Source organism: Uncinocarpus reesii, genomic scaffold (assembly GCF_000003515.1).
Source record: "Uncinocarpus reesii 1704 scaffold_2 genomic scaffold, whole genome shotgun sequence".
Lineage (NCBI taxonomy): Eukaryota > Fungi > Ascomycota > Eurotiomycetes > Onygenales > Onygenaceae > Uncinocarpus > Uncinocarpus reesii.
Window position 1 is genome coordinate 339,049 of NW_003052499.1, and position 13,368 is coordinate 352,416.

Sequence of the window (13,368 nt, forward strand, 5' to 3'; positions counted from 1 at the left end):
TATAATACTCTGTATATGGCGAGGTGAGAAGCCGTGGGCTATTTGCTTGCTGCCTTGAAACAAAGACACAGCTCGGAAAATTCAACACAACTGTCTTGTCAAGGTATCCTGGCCCGACAGCTTATGAATCAGGCTTGATCTCTCACATTCCGTAGGGATCACCTTGCCTGGGAGGACGGACTCATGTAGGACAGCTTCACCCCTGTCTTGTGTTGAACACACAAATACATAGGATGCGTAACTAGTGCAACGAGGCACCCTCAAGGCTGATATGCTCCTGTTTCGACGCAGTCTTGATAGGATCCAGTATTTGAACCAACAAAGGCACCGGCCAACCCTGATGACAATTGTTAGCTGCCCTTCTTCGACGTCCACATGCTTAAAAGTCGATGCCGGGTGGTGGCGGATGTGCTAAGAAAAGGGGCCGTTGGACAAAAGCCTAGGCCTCGATAGTGTGGCTTGCCCCATGGCGATCTGCGGGCCAGCGCCTGTGATCTATAAATATGTGCATATTCCCCTTGCGGCGCTGCATTGCTGGATTGCACGGCCATGATTCTCCCTCTTCTGAGCTGATGTTGGACCTCCGGCCGGAGATGCGAGGCCCGCCGGATTCAATTTGGCTTTTGCTGAAACCATAGATGCCTAGCTCAGTGAGCCCGTCCTCTCTCCGTCAACCTTCAGCAAGTCGAGAAAATGCTAACCATGAGGACGAAGAGGACGACAGACAGTGCCTTTGCAGCTCGTTGAAACCCCTGAAAATGACCAAATTCCGCCCTCGATCCTCCGTTCGATTAAAACTCTTCGTCACCATCTTCCTTGTCCTCGTCTTCCTTGTCTATCTCCCTGCGAGATGGCGCCGTTCTACGGGCTCCGAGAGCATTCGGCCGTGGTCAAAGACCAACAGAGACATCTACGGACAGCACATCAATTTCTGGCGCTCTTTCCACCCCATCCTTGTGGCCAACTCGCCCAACTGCACCTCGCCCAAGCGCTCCGAGAAAGCGAGCTCGACTCGATTCGACCCTAAGAATGGCGTGGAACGGCCGGATTTCATGTCCATGCCTCGAGAGGATGTTGAAAAGATGAAATTGATGCATAATAGCTTCGTCAACACGCTCAAAGACCGCCCCCTGCACCCCTACTACGTTCCTGGCACGCGTGGCCTGGTCTCAACTGCTGGGGGCCAGTTTCTCCCCATCCTGACGATATCCTTGCGCATGCTTCGACACTACGGATCGTCGTTACCAATGGAGGTGTTTCTTGCGTCGGAGGAGGAGTACGAGCCGTATATATGTGAGCACGTCTTTGCGGAACTGAACGCAAAGTGCTTAATTTTGGGCAAGATTTTGAACGAGGTGCCCGGTCCCATCGACATAAAACAGTATCAATATAAGCCGTTTGCAATGCTTTTCTCTTCGTTTGAAGAGATGCTATTCCTTGATGCCGACGCATTCCCGTTGCACGATCCAAAAACTTTGTTTTCCTCTGAGCCTTTCCGCTCTTTTAACATGGTTACGTGGCCCGACTTTTGGGCCTCCAGCGCTTCGCCCTTGTACTATCAAATTGCATCACAACGTATACCTCCAACGACAGCTAGAGCCTCCACCGAGTCTGGTGAACTTCTCATCTCCAAGAAGACTCACAAAAAGACGCTTATGCTCTCGACGTACTATAACTACTACGGGCCCTCGCATTACTATCCCCTTTTCTCACAGGGCGCTGCCGGAGAAGGAGACAAAGAAACCTTTATCGCTGCTGCTACAGCGGTCGATGAGCCCTTCTATCAAGTCAGTGAACCGTTGCGCGCCATTGGACATCGAGCTGCCGATGGCGGGATGGACGGTTCTGCAATGGTCCAATACGATCCAGTGGAGGATTATCGACTAACGAAAAAGGGCATATTCCGAGTTGCAGATCCTTCAGCGGCTCGCTCGCCCAAGCCTTTTTTCATACACGCCAATTTCCCAAAGTTCAACCCTGCCACGATCTTCGAGAAGCATGCCACAGACCCCGTTCGGGACCCAAAGGGGAACTATATACGTCAGTGGACGATCCCCGAAGACACGATCGATGAATTTGAAGAAGATGTCGTCAAGCAGTTCTGGTCCGAGATCAAGTGGGTGGCGTGCGAGCTTGAAGACAAGTTTCAGAGTTGGAAGGGGAAAAGAGGCATTTGCGATGGTGTTAAACGGTACTGGAACGACGTGTTTGAGAAGAAGAGCTGATAATCGGGGGATCGGCCACATAGACGACATCGACACAATCGTGAATTTGTGGTGAGAAGCTTCATATATTATGGGAGGTTTTATGAATCAATCATACCCGCCCTTGATCCCTATTTCGCTTTCTTTCCGGCTCCGTGTCTAAATTTCACGCCCCTGAAAATCTACCATTTCAGTCAGATGAACACCTTTTTTACATGATTTCCCAGGCGATGGGCACCTTCTCACTCCAAATTACTATCAGGAAACCCACGGCGATTCACACTCTTCAATGACCCGTTGCCTTTCCCCCTCTATATCTCAACTTGATCGCCTCTGTAGCGCCCTTGTAGCAGGGCCGGAAATGATTATCAACCAGCTCAACACAGAATAGAGTAGATGAAGCTAATGTACACATATATCGCTCTATCGCAAACCATCCCAAATCCCTCTATATAATATTTTACATCGTTAAAGTTGATCTCAGCGGTCAATTCGCCGCCGCGCTTTGCCTTGATTCCCCACCTCCCTCACTCCATTCCACTTTACTCACCGCATCCTCAAACAATTCTCTACATCGCACTCGACTCCCCAGCCGCGCACAGAGCAAGAATGCCCCGCTCAATTTCCTATGCAGCGAGTACGTTTCCTCCGGCGGCGGCGCCAACCTCTCCCTCAACATCAACGGGATCAACTGCTTCACTCGTTCCGTGATCGTCTGGTCGCTAAAATCGTAAACATCGGGCGCATTTTGCCCAAACGGCTCAGCAAGCGTGAGGATGGATTCGACGTGCGCGTTTACCATGGCTTGCGATTCGAAGCCCGTAAGGTAGCCCAGTTTGATGGAAAGGTCGTGCAGTACCTCGCGATCGTTGCGGCATGCCGCAACTAGGATGCGGACGTAGGTATTGATAAAGGATGTAGGGTAAGCGCGCGATGCGCCAAAGTCGAGAAGTTCGAGGCGGTTGGTTGCAGCATTGTAGAGGAAGTTGGTCCAGTTGGGATCGGTTTGCATGTACCTGAACTCGCAGATTTCGCGGAAACATAGTCGAAGGAGTTGGGTTCCAATCCAGTCACGTTGGGCTTGCGTGAAGTTTTGGATTTTCGTTACCGCTATGCCGTCCATGCGTTCCATAGTAAGTACCTGTTTGCCAGAGGCATAAGGAATAATGTCGGGAACCAGAAATGTGGCTGTTTCGTCTTGGAGGAGATGTTTGAATTTTAGGGCACACTCGGCTTCGCGAATGTAATCACATTCCCAAGCAAGTTCAGTACGGGCGTTTGCAATGGTCTTGTCAAGATACAATCCTTTTGGTAGGAGGCGCGATGCCGTAAGCAGGATAGATAGATTATTTAAATCGGAGTCAATAGAGTCGGCCACGCCGGGATACTGTACTTTGACTGCCACTCGTTGACCCGTCTCCTTCAGCGTCGCAGCGTGAACTTGACCGATTGACGCGGCAGCCATTGGGATTTCGTCAAAGGTGTCAAATAGGTTTCTCCATTCGGGCCCCAGATTGTCCTTTAGAACCTTGTTGCGTTGTGAAGCAGGCATATAATTTGCTCTATCCTGAACGCGTTGCAACACTTCTTGAATTGTTGGAGGAAGCATCTTTGAATCTATAATAGGGGTGAGCACACGAGAGTCTTTGAACACACGGGGCCCACAGTTCCTTTACCTTGGAAACTCAGCATTTGCCCAAGTTTAAGAGCAGCGCCTCGCATTCTGGATAATTTAGCCACAAGGCGTTCGATATTAGCAGGGCTCAGCAATAGTGAGCCGGTACCTGCGTCCTCGTTACCGGTTACTCGGCGGATACCTTCGCCCATGACTCCAAACGCCATGGACGTTGCAAGCCCGCTGTATTCCCATATTCTTCCAAGACGGGAAGAAGGAACGCGGGATTCTATCATTCCATGCCCTTGTTTCAAGGGCGTTTCGGTTGCTTCTGTCTAGCACACGCGATTAGCATACCCGCCGATTGATACCTAGAAGTAATAGCTTACAGTGGGAATTTGTTCGAAAATTCCTGCGTTATCTGCTTGATTCCAATTTTGGGTGGCTGCCGAAGCCGAGCCCGGAGAAGCCGGTCTGGGCTCCGAATCGGTCAAAGCAGCATCGGCAGACGGTGAGCTGTTTACGGGTTGCATCCCGCCAGCCTCTGGCGATGAGGTTCTTGACTTTGCCCTTTCATCCATCGAACCTAGATTTGCGCCGTGTCGACCCGCAAATAAGGAGCTCGACATTTTCCGGCTCCGGAAGAGCTGCTTCATCATGTCGTTGGGAAGTTCATTTTGACTACCAATCTTCTCGCCATCTGGATTTTCTGGCGATTGGCTAGATGTAGCGCTGTCCGCGTTAACGGACTGTTCTAGCGGGTCCCGAGGCTTCTCTTCGTTGATATCTTTCGCCAAAGGAGAAGTATTCCCTTTGTCTTCCCATTGTTTCCGCTCAGCTGGCTTGATTGAAGCTATTTCTGCCTCCGCCCAATTTTCGCCTGATGCTACATCTTTCACAGCCTGTCCAAACCTTGGGCCTTCAGTAGCGTTTCCTCCTCCGTTCTTGTCGGTTGCGGGAGGTGCCGCCCCGGCATTCTCTCTCGCGACGGTGTTGTGCGTTGGGATGTCATCGAGTTTCCGTGCTAAATCTGCCGCTGCCTTGAGTGCAAGTCCTAGTCGATCCGCTTGCAACTTCGCTCCCTTGGTCAATGAAGAAGTTCGTGCGTGGACGTCGAGATGCTGTCTTTGCAAAGCAATGTGCTTTGCGGCAACGTTCCGCGTAGCATTGAATATGGCTATGGCATCAAGAAGCCGACGCCCTGACATCACAGAGTTTGACGACGAATCCACTGGCTATCGTATCAATTGCATCGTGCTGCTGTTCATTGATTGAGGTCTAATACATGTGCTAAAGGCGGTGTCATCGAGCTGAGCTGAGCTTTTTCTGCCGAAGCGCCAAGAGCGGTCGGAGCCGGCAGTTCTCAATCTTATCAATCACGATCAGATCAGCTCAACCGCAACACGCAACTCCCGACCAGCCTCTTCTCAATGGCAGCACAACGGTCCCAGCAAGAACTCGAAAATGAGGTTAAAAATCTAGAGCGCCAGCTAGAGAAAGCCATGTCGCTGCTAAATAGACGTAATGATGGAGATGTAATTGGAACAAACGAGTGCAGCTCTGGCGGTGTGCCTCCATCCCCCGATTGCCTTGCGTCACACAGCCGCTGACTCTCAATCCAGACTTTATTCCATCAATAGCATCCTCCCACTCTCTCCTTTTACTCTCCGATTCCGCACTGCCTCTCGGCGCGTTCGCCTACTCCAGTGGTCTAGAATCCTACATCCTCCACCACAAGCCCCTACCGGCTGGTGTCACTCCAATTTCCTCCTTTCACAATTTCCTCAACCTTTCTATCATTTCTATCGCTGGCACGACATTGCCATACGTCCTCAAAGCCCACAGGTGCCCAGATCAGCTTGAAACCCTAGATGATGACCTTGATGCCTCAACACCTTGCTCCGTAGCTCGCAGGGCGAGCGTCGCGCAGGGCATGGCATTGTTTACCGTTTGGGAACGATCATTCAAGGCGTCCTCTGATGCCAATTGGTCGCCGGCTGGAAATTTGAGGAACACGGGCTCCGCTCATGCGCGAAAGGCAGTCGTAGCCCTGCACGCATTCTCGGAATCAATGAAGCAGCCCCCCGCTGATGGAGACGACGAATCTCTGCTGAACAGTCACACAAGCGGTCATTTTGGCCCATTATGGGGCGCCGTTTGCGCTGCGATGGGCGTGGATCTACGACAAACAGCATATGTTTTCATGTTGAACCACGCAAAAGCTGTGGTAAGCGCTGCCGTGAGAGCCTCTGTGATGGGGCCATACCAGGCTCAAGAGGTATTGGCTGGTAGAGCTTTGCAAGAGTTGATTGCGCAACGGATTCAAAAAGAGTGGAACATTGAGCCCGCGGATGCTGGGCAGGTTGCTCCTGTCATCGACCTTTGGGTTGGGCGCCATGAGCTGCTTTATAGCAGGATATTCAACTCGTGAGGCAGGAATTTCTTGAAAAAAGCGAAAGGGCTAGTGAGGCGATATAGGCACCCTCCATTGTGTTGAAAATTCAGCAAAATTCGGAAATATACCCAGTTGTTCATCGTGTGAGCTGGACTCCAAACAAATCCGATTATCCCAAACAGCGAGATACCCTGAACACACCGGAGAACTCCCAAGCCTTTCCAGCCGAGTTAAAGACAAAGGCGCCGTGCCCGGAAAAGAACGCCCTCGACCTGATTAGCACGGAAAAACGCTAATGTGAAAAATGGTAAACAGTCCCACTAGAACAGTCCCCCACCCCTGGTTCCCAGCGCCCTCCATTTCGATAATGTTACCACGACAGAGTGATGACTCCCTCGCCCAACACTCTCAAATGCAACAGAGCGCCATTGGAGATAGCGTTAAACAAATAAAATATACAATATTGTACAAAAGACAATCATGAAATCCAAGTTGTAAAGGACGTAAGACGTCGTAAAGAAGAATCGTTAAAGGGTGATATGCATGTAGTCGTTGTTGCCAAAAGACTTATTGCAATTAGGGCATTTTCTAGATCGGGACGTGAGTCTTTCCTCAACACACTCTTTGCAAAATACATGGCCACAGGTCTTGATGGCTGTGTTCTTGAATGTCCTGCGGCAGACGGTGCAAAGCGCAAGGGACTAAATGTGGTTAATAGTTATTCGATTTATATCAAAGGAAGAAGAGCTTACCCTGAGCATTTCATATTCCGAAGAGGAATTACCTAATCCTTTAGCCTTCCAAGATTCCATGCTTTTCTTAGTATCGGCGAGAGTGGATTTGAGTCCTTCGACTGCACTTTCAGCCTTTCGACAGTTGCTATTGGCTGACGCAAGAGAGGCGTCCCTGTTGGCAAGAAGCGCTTTCAGTTCCGCCACTTGTAATCTCAGCCCTTGAATAGCTAGATTTGCTTCGGTAACTTGCTGTTGGGATGTCCGATGTTGTGCAAGCGCGGTATTCAAAGCCTCTTTGGTTTCAAAAAGTTGCTTCTCAACGTTTGAGACTAAATTTCGAGTAGTGCCTTCGGTTTCTTTGAGCTGTGATATGATATCAGAACTTTTCATGTTTTGAACACGTAAGGTCCGAAGTTCAAGATCGCGTGCTTCTTTGCTCTTCATTGCTGCGAAGTACTTCTGATCAGCCTTCGACTTTTCGGCCGTTAGCCGCTGGACCTTCTCTTCCAGAGTGGCCAAGTCATTGATTTTTTGAGATGCAAGTTTAGATGTTCGCTTGAAGGCCGCTTGCATTGAAGAGAGCTCAGTATTAAGCAACTCGTATTGTTTATCCAGAGTTTCGTATTTTGTTCTCAAGTCTTCCAGAGATAATTTAGCCGTACTTGGGCGCACGGATTTCGTCCCATCTGTTTGGAGTTGCAACCGCTCTACCTCGGATTCAAGCGACGCAATACGGGCATCTCTAGCTTCCAATAACTCCTTCATCTGGACCAAGGAAAATTTCTCTTGATCTTGAGCCGCCTTCCTCATTTGTTGATCCGCAAGCAATTCATCTCGAGCATTTCTGATACGAGCTAAATCGGACTCCACTTTTGAGAGATATGCTTCCTTTTCGTCTGCAGAAGTTTGGGCCTCGTTTTCTACTTGTATCTGATATGCGGTTCTTTCCGCTTGAAGTTTCTTCGCTTCTTCGCGTAGTTGGACATTTGTGGCTTCGAGATGGTTGATCCGCTTGATGACGTCTTCATGTTGAGATTTCAGCTGTTTAAATAGATCGGTTTGAGCATAGTCTTCATCCGATAGTTTCGAGAGCTAATTAGGTTAGAGACGTTGTAAACACGAGCGGAATATCTGACTTACCTTCACGTTCAAATCGGTAATTTGTGTGAGTAGCTTAGTATTCTCAGCCTCTAACTTTTCCAGTTGATCTTTTTGAACTTCCGAAATCGCTAGTGTCTTGTTATATGATGATTCAAGATCTACCAGTTTTTCCGAAGCGTCGGGTGAGCCATTAGGACCTGAACTTTCTTCCCGCCGTACCGAGGACTTGCCCCCAGAATTTCTTTGAGGCCCAAATAGGTATTGCTTTTCCAATTTTGCAACAGTCGAACTCTTAGCCCTATCTATTTTCTTCTCCGCGACCATATATCTCAGCGACGCTGCCTCTAGGCGCTCTTCGAGTTGATGCTTGTCAGCCAGTGCTTTTTCTAGCTCAACCGTTGTTGCCTTTTCTTCTGCCAGGGTTTTATTGAGTCGAGATTGTAGATCTGTCACATCTTGCGAAGCTTTGGGTGCACGAGCGCATAGTAGCGAAATTGTAGACTTGATTGAATCTCTCCAATCGTTTAAATGTGTCTGAAAATTCTCATGGTCCGCGAATAATAAAGCACTTTCTGGGATAGGTCCATCTTGTTTCTTATGTATTAGCGGGAAGTAATTTTTCGTGAAATGATATAATATTTACCTAAAGACCCTTCATCCAAAGGCCCAACTAGGACTTTAACTTCGTCAAGTAACTAGCACAACGATATCAGATATGACTGTGCGATAATGAGATAACGGGGTTTTCGGAGGATATATACCTGTTTGAGCCAGGCGTCAATAACACGGAGATGTTCATCATGGTAAGAAACGGATTTCGTCAGTTGCTTGAGCCGGGTTTCCAGTGTTGCCTTTTCGCGTTTATACTCCTGCATTTGACGGAGGATTGCATCTTTCTGGACGCGCTATTGGAGATCAGATCAGTATTCGCCGTCATGGTGCGTTTACCAGAGAAAATTATAATCTTCATTTTAACATAAAGGTCGCCATAGACCTACCTCTAAATCGTCTTTCCATGGCATATCCGCATCAGGATGTGGCTTCCCTCCACCATTCACGGACGTCGCTTGTCGTTTCGAGGGTGGGGTAGAGTCACTGGGATCAAGCGAAGCAGGTCTTTTCCGGTCCTCCATCTTGCTGACAAGCACGGACTGGGATAAGGGGACCGTTGACGCCTCGATGACCGTCATTAGGGTAATGCCGGTTCATGTAATGAGGCAGGTCCAAGCGCGAGAAAAGCAGACGAATCGCTCCGAGCCCTACTCCACGAAGAAGGATTCAAATGAATTGACACTAATAACACAAAGAAGAACAGAACAGCATCAGGGAAGTGAAAAGCGGCGGGATGGATAGGAGTGAGGAAGTTGTTCAAAGGGAGGATTTTCCACCCGTTCCAGTCTTAGCGCAAAGCTTGGCATTTGCACGTGATGGGCTGAGTAACGAACGAAGCTGCTGACTCATTGCCTTCCTTGGCGGTGCTAGCGCTTAGCTTTTGCCAATCTCCCCTCACACGGCTTTGCATGGACCGACTCCAAAGCTTCGAGGGAATGCGACAATGAGGATCACGGCTGTGAGCTGGCATATTCAGACAATTGCGATCCTGAATTAGATACACCACTAGGGCGTACCGCACGCCAAGATGGCGTCCTTTTCCAGCTCCGTCATCAGTGAGTACAGGCTCCAAGCCATCCCCTCCCCCGCTCATGCCAGTCGTCGCATGCTTATCAGTTATTCATAGACAAATCGGGGAAAAAGTTCGCTCCCAAAATACCCGCACGCCGTGCACCTGCTGCTTCAGTTACACCGGCTGCTCCGCCTCGAGATGCGAACAGCCGGGCGTCGCAAACGCCCCAGCCAGCGGCCCCAGTGAAGGAATCCACGCCAACACAGCCCCCTACAAAATCACCCTCGTCACCCACCGTAAAGCCCCCAGAACCCCCGAAACCACGCTCCCCTAACCTCTCGCCTCAACTTCAAACGCGCCGCTCACCGGTCGCACCACGCGCTGTTCGAATCCCTTTACCATTACAGCGGCCACCAGTTCCAACAACAACTCGCAGCGAAGTTTCTGTTTCTCAATCACAAGCACAAGGACCAGTAACAACAGAACCAAATAAGGAACCGCCCCCATTGATAACTTTACCGACCCCAGGGCCGCAAGCTGGTCCCTCTTCACAAGTCCTCCGCCCTACCGCCAGCCCCGAACCGAGAACGACACAAACAGAACCGGAATCAAACACCCGTCCGGCAAAGCGAATTAGGGTTTCAGACCCTGAAACGCGCATACCACTTCCGTCGCGGAGAGACAGCAGGGACCAGACTGCTATTCCTACGCCCGCCGCATCCACTAGGCAATCGGTTGATGTGACTTCACACGATGAAACCTCCACCACGACGACCAAGAAGACTTCAAAGCGAGAAACGGTGAGGCCTAAGCGTAAAAGAATAGCAGAAGATGAGGCTGCCGTGGTCGCTGAGAATGCAGTGCGCACAAGGAAACCTCGCAGTAGGAGAAAACGTGAACCCACGCCGGAAGATGCAGAATCGATCGAAATAATGTCAGCGGTCGTCAAAATGTCAGACCTTTGTAAAGACCTCCGCACAGGTAGGAAATCAAGACGGGAAATGGAATTACGGAACATGGAAGCGGCAGAACTTACCAAAAAGAAAACGGAGAGAGGTGAGAAGAGTGCAAGTCAGCAACCGCAACAGGATCCTCGAGAGAAGACGCCAGGATCCGGCAAAGGACGGGGAGTAGATGAGGAGCTGCAAGCAAGTGGGCCCCAGATGCGCCTCGTGAATGGAGAAATCGTCCTAGACACAGCTTCGTTACAAATCGACCGTCATGCCGACGCAGCAAGAAACGCGGAAGATATGGAAGAGGTCGAAGAGAACCCGTTAACGCGGCGTATCAATCAAGCGTCGTTTGGGAAAAAAACGAAACACGAAGCTTGGGACGAAGAAATGACAGATCTATTCTACAGAGGGCTCCGGATGTTTGGAACGGATTTTATGATGATCAGTAAGATGTTCCCTGGCCGCACGCGGAGACATATCAAATTGAAATTCTGCAATGAAGAGAGGAAGGCCCCTGAGAGGATCAAAGAAACATTGCTTGGGCCCCGCGAGGTTGTGGATTTGGACGATTATTCTGAAATGACGAATACGGTGTACGATGACCCTAAAGTAATCCAGCAGGAGCTGGAAGAAGAAAAGAAAAGAATTGAACAACAGCATGCGAAGGAGAAGGAGGCGCGAGAAGAGCAACTTCGTAATCCAGGGGATGGGAATGTAATGCCGAGTATTGAAAATGGTGCAGACACGAAGCGAGGCCGGAATCAGAAGAAGAAAACGGCCAAGTCTGGGCAATATGGCGGAGGGACCGAAGAAATTCTTGGTACAATTGACGATTTTTGAATTCAAGACTCGCATGGGATTTTATGTCCATATTCCGGCGGCGACGTTTTTCTCGCGCAGTAGATGATGTACAGTGCAAAGCCAATACGAAATGTATAAACTCGATACAAAGAGACTATTCTATCATCACATTCCAGGGAATAGTAAATTCATCGACGCCTTGTGCCGCCAAACCCCGTGCTCTCTCTCGTCCAACCCGAGGGACCAGCACTGGCGCTGCTCGAACTGCTGGGAGTGTAGGGCTCGGACCTCCGACCTGATGAACGTCGATTCCCTAGGCCATAACCGGCTAATCCTCCAGCAAGAGCTCCAGACCAGAAGCCCGGCTGCCATGTTTCTGTCTTCGTATATCTTCCTGGCTGATAGTCATATGGCGGCGGAGGACCAGGCGGGCCCCAACCACCACCGCCTCCTCCGCCGCCTCCAAACCAACCGCCTGATCTCCTCCTGTTCCCATTGGTAAATCGGTTGCAATAACTCATCAGCGCAATAAAACTCCCCATGACGATGAAGATGGTCCCAACACCCTTGACAAAATCCCACAAAATCTCTTTCCAGCTCCGATCGTCAAGGACGCCCTGCGCGGCCATATGGCCGTATTTCCTCTCTCCTTCCTCGGTCAGTAACATGCGATACTCCACTCCACAGCTCCCCTTCAAGATCCACGGATCATTCGAATCTCTATATCCCTCGCACACCACCTCGGTGCTCCCCAGCTTGAACTCCGGCGGCAATTCCGCCGTACACGTCCATTGGATATCGTTTTCATCGTAGTCAAACCCTTGGTTCTTGCAGCGCATGACGTCAGGGGTGTAGAGGGAGCAGATGCGTTTCGAGGGGCCGACGCAGGTCAACTGTGGGATTGCGGAGACACGGCGGTGGCTTGTTTTGCGGTTTGCATAGAGAGTGAGAGTTTGGATGTTGGAGAGGAGGACGGCATTGCGGGAAGGTGATTTATTGGTGTTGTAGGCTGCGACGGGATCAAGGAGGGAGGTGAGGAGGAGGAATGCAGCTGTGATGGAATGCATGGTCAAGGTTGAAGGTTGACTAGTTATTTTAGTTCTCAAGTGAGGGAGAGGGTATCCCAGTGGCAGTTGGCTCGGGATGGGGATTAAAAGTCGGAGTTATAGGGTCAGCGGGTCAACGGGCAGAAGGTCACCGGGCAGTTGTACCAGGACATACTGGTAATACCCAGGAGGATACTAATTGGGTTTGGGGGTTAATTGGGAACCCCTAGGGAAGCCCAAGGCCTGAGCTCGCCGGGTTATTGACACAAGGTCACCGGGTTATTATCTGGTATCACCGGGCAGGTCTACCATTTATTACTAGTAATTCCTACAGGCTACTGCCATGGTTCTAATATGGAATTTTACAAGAAACCCAGCGAGCTTTGGTTATGGTATGTAATGCCTCATGGACTATGGAACTTCTCATCTCAATTTATTAGTAGTTACTAGCTGCTTCTAATAGCTCTCACAGAGCTGATTCAATTACAGTCATGCTTCATGTTCAACTAAATAATTATGTAGTTGATTCTACACTCATAATAAAACTTGTGTACATGTGCTGCTGTTTCTCAATGATCACTAGTTACTATAAGATTCTAAATTTATGGAAGTTTCTGGTAGTCTCTGATAGCCATCAGTAACATATGACACTACTGAGACTAAGTCATTGGATCTTTTATAGAATTCCACATCAGGACTGTAAAAGCTCGCCGGGTTTCTTGTAAAATTCCATATTAGAACCATGGCAGTAGCCTGTAGGAATTACTAGTAATAAATGGTAGACCTGCCCGGTGATACCAGATAATAACCCGGTGACCTTGTGTCAATAACCCGGCGAGCTCAGGCCTTGGGCTTCCCTAGGGGTTCCCAATTAACCCCCAGTAACCCCCCAGCT

At 49.7% G+C, this 13,368-nt stretch overlaps 6 protein-coding genes across 6 annotated transcripts; 3 read left to right on the forward strand and 3 right to left on the reverse strand.

Moving 5' to 3' along the window:
• Positions 1-638: 638 nt before the first annotated feature.
• UREG_03075 (uncharacterized protein) lies at positions 639-2,225 on the forward strand (the record flags this gene model as incomplete). Its single annotated transcript, XM_002543513.1, has 1 exon — positions 639-2,225. The coding sequence occupies one exon, from the start codon at positions 639-641 to the stop codon at positions 2,223-2,225; it is 1,587 nt and encodes a 528-aa protein (XP_002543559.1).
• A 466-nt stretch (positions 2,226-2,691) lies between these two features.
• On the reverse strand, positions 2,692-5,027 carry UREG_03076 (ABC1; the record flags this gene model as incomplete). The annotated part of the gene is made up of 3 exons (XM_002543514.1): positions 2,692-3,821; positions 3,881-4,154; positions 4,209-5,027. The coding sequence occupies 3 exons, from the start codon at positions 5,025-5,027 to the stop codon at positions 2,692-2,694; spliced, it is 2,223 nt and encodes a 740-aa protein (XP_002543560.1).
• Positions 5,028-5,249: 222 nt separating this feature from the next.
• On the forward strand, positions 5,250-6,510 carry UREG_03077 (uncharacterized protein; the record flags this gene model as incomplete). Its single annotated transcript, XM_002543515.1, has 3 exons — positions 5,250-5,385; positions 5,460-6,205; positions 6,298-6,510. The coding sequence occupies 3 exons, from the start codon at positions 5,250-5,252 to the stop codon at positions 6,508-6,510; spliced, it is 1,095 nt and encodes a 364-aa protein (XP_002543561.1).
• Positions 6,511-6,790: 280 nt separating this feature from the next.
• Positions 6,791-9,239, reverse strand: UREG_03078 (uncharacterized protein; the record flags this gene model as incomplete). The annotated part of the gene is made up of 7 exons (XM_002543516.1): positions 6,791-6,802; positions 6,850-6,915; positions 6,967-8,040; positions 8,089-8,636; positions 8,693-8,744; positions 8,811-8,954; positions 9,048-9,239. The coding sequence occupies 7 exons, from the start codon at positions 9,237-9,239 to the stop codon at positions 6,791-6,793; spliced, it is 2,088 nt and encodes a 695-aa protein (XP_002543562.1).
• A 449-nt stretch (positions 9,240-9,688) lies between these two features.
• UREG_03079 (uncharacterized protein) lies at positions 9,689-11,344 on the forward strand (the record flags this gene model as incomplete). The annotated part of the gene is made up of 3 exons (XM_002543517.1): positions 9,689-9,716; positions 9,788-11,235; positions 11,330-11,344. 3 exons carry the CDS (start codon positions 9,689-9,691, stop codon positions 11,342-11,344), a joined length of 1,491 nt encoding a protein of 496 aa, XP_002543563.1.
• A 271-nt stretch (positions 11,345-11,615) lies between these two features.
• On the reverse strand, positions 11,616-12,494 carry UREG_03080 (uncharacterized protein; the record flags this gene model as incomplete). The annotated part of the gene is made up of 1 exon (XM_002543518.1): positions 11,616-12,494. One exon carries the CDS (start codon positions 12,492-12,494, stop codon positions 11,616-11,618), a length of 879 nt encoding a protein of 292 aa, XP_002543564.1.
• Between the last annotated feature and the right edge of the window lie 874 nt (positions 12,495-13,368).